Below are 2,420 nucleotides of genomic sequence, written 5' to 3'. Positions count from 1 at the left end.
ATTTATGGACGTCCCAGGCTGTGCTGTGTTAGGAAGATGCCCAAAGAGGTTTGTCTCATCCCGGGGGCTGCGTGTACCCCTCGGGCGTGTTCTGACATTCATATGCATATATGGTGCATATAATGCACAAAAATGCAGATTAGAGGAAATTGCTTGAAATATGTGTGAATTAGACAAAACCTCTTACAAAAATACATATATCAGAAATAAGCTGAAATATGTGTATGAATTTTCACTGGAATTTCTAAACAAAGAAATTGCCAACTGACGTTGAAATTGAAATTGATTGGAAAAAGAAGAAACTGAGAGAAACTGAAATTGACAGATTTATACATCCACAGTGTGTGTAAGCATTCTCGGCAATCCCTTATTCCTCACCTTTGATATGGGACCCCACAACAGTTTTCTAAACATGTAGTAGGCCAGATAGTTGGGTTCACACACTTATATTGGGAAGGGAGTTTCCCAGTGCCCTCTACCTTTTCCAAAGCCCCGTCCCCAAATGTGCTATAGCCATATAGGGTAGTTATATCAGCATGATGTAGGGAGGAACCTCTGAACATCCTAGTGCAAATCCAAAATTAGTTTAATCAAAAAATCATTTATTCAGGGGAGCAGAGCAGTAGACAAAAGGAGCCAGGCATGTAGGTAAGTAAGAGTTCCCTGAAAATTTAGTTTTGGTTTTCTTCTTATAAAGAACACCCTTTTTGGTTGTAATAATCGTTAGTCCTTCTCAGAGGAGACACAATGAAATTAATGGAAATCATAGAATCATAGAGTTGGAATAGACCACAAGGGCCATCGAGTCCAACCCCCTGCCAAGCAGGAAACACCATCAGAGCACTCCTGACATATGGTTGTCAAGCCTCTGCTTAAAGACCTCCAAAGAAGGAGACTCCACCACACTCCTTATGACTTGGGTCTACTGATCTCAATGAGTCTACTCATAGTAGGACTTAGTTGGATACACCCAGGGAGACTTACAGGATCCCCTAAAAGGCAGTTTGAGTTTTGGGAGATAGGGATTATTTTAAAGGTTTAAGAAATGGATGAAAGTTGATTACCCTGTGCCCACCTCAAAAGCTCTTTTCCTACACAACAGTTTCGTGAGGGCAACCTTCACTTCCCTGTTCCTGAGAGTGTAGATGAGGGGATTGCAAAGGGGGATGATGACCGTGTAGAAAAGAGAGAGGAACTTGTCAACTTTCAGGGAGTCCTCTGTCTGTGGGTGCAAGTACACAAGCATCCCTGAGCCATAGAAGAGACTGACCACAATCAGGTGGGACGAGCAAGTGGAGAAGGCCTTCTGGCGCCCTATGCCTGATGGCATGCGCAGGATGGTTCTGGTGATGTGGGCATAGGAGGTCACTATGAGGAAAAAGGGGAGCACCACCACAAGGATGTTCTCTGCATACACAGCCAACTCGTTGGCATACAGGTCGGCACATGCCAGGCGAAGTATGGGTGGGATGTCGCAGAAGAAGTGGTCAATCTCATTGGGCCCACAAAAAGGCAAGGAGAAGACAAACCCAATTTGCAATAAGTGCACCACAAGGCTGATGGCAAAGGAACTGACCACCATCCCCAAACACACCTTATGGCTCATGATGGTCATGTAATGGAGAGGCTGGCAGATGGCAAGATAGCGGTCGTAGGCCATGGCCACTAGCAGCAGGCATTCTGTGACACCCAGGAAGAGCATAAAGAACATTTGTGCAGCGCAGGCTATCAGTGAGATAGAGAGGTCCCCTAAGATAAGATTGGCCATCATTTTAGGAAGGGTGACTGAAGTGTAGCAGATCTCCAACCCTGAGAGGCTGCGCAAGAAGAAGTACATGGGGGTATGGAGAGCAGGGTCCAGCGTTGTCACCACCACAATAAGGCCATTGCCCAATAATATGACCAGGTAGATGGCCAGGAAGGCAGAAAAAAGGAGGACAGGGTATCCTTGGTATCCCAGCAAGATGAATTCCTTCACTGTGCTTTGGTTCTTCCAGCGTCTGGCCTGCTCAGCATCCATCTGCAGAGGCAAGTGAGGCATTTGTGAGTCTCAGGTCCAGTTTCTGGATCAGGATGAGGAGGACAGTGGTGGGTGACAAAGGGTAAAAGTGCCTGTCTCCTCCCACTAGAGACTGGATAGAGATCATTTGTCCTTTGCAGGGACAATTTATTGAGGAGAGGAGAAATAATCCAACAACCAAGGGCAAAACAATCAATTTACCCAAGAGTAAATGGAAAAGTCGACCAGAGGCAGACTTTGGTAATATTTCACAGCATGGTGCCCTTTGCAAGGCCAAAATCTGGTGCCCCAAAATGGATCTTCTCAATTATGGATCTCAATTTTGAGCACTCTTAGTTCTGTTCCCTGTGTGTGTGTGTCTGTGTGTGTGTGTGTGTATGTGTGGTGGGGGAAACTGCCA

At 45.7% G+C, this 2,420-nt stretch overlaps 1 protein-coding gene across 1 annotated transcript; it reads right to left on the bottom strand.

The window, feature by feature from the left end:
• Positions 1–1,060: 1,060 nt before the first annotated feature.
• Positions 1,061–2,020, bottom strand: LOC144325322 (olfactory receptor 10AG1-like). Its single transcript, XM_077918201.1, has one exon. The coding sequence runs from the start codon at positions 2,018–2,020 to the stop codon at positions 1,061–1,063; it is 960 nt and encodes a 319-aa protein (XP_077774327.1).
• Between the last annotated feature and the right edge of the window lie 400 nt (positions 2,021–2,420).

The sequence above is a fragment of the Podarcis muralis genome, chromosome 13 (genome assembly GCF_964188315.1).
Source record: "Podarcis muralis chromosome 13, rPodMur119.hap1.1, whole genome shotgun sequence".
Lineage (NCBI taxonomy): Eukaryota > Metazoa > Chordata > Lepidosauria > Squamata > Lacertidae > Podarcis > Podarcis muralis.
Note: the sequence above shows the minus strand (reverse complement) of the source record. Positions and strands in the feature narration are given on the sequence as shown.

Coding starts and splice junctions, on each gene's coding strand:
- LOC144325322 (XM_077918201.1), bottom strand. CDS start 2,020: ATGGATGCTGAGCAGGCCAGACGCTGGAAGAACCAAAGCACAGTGAAG.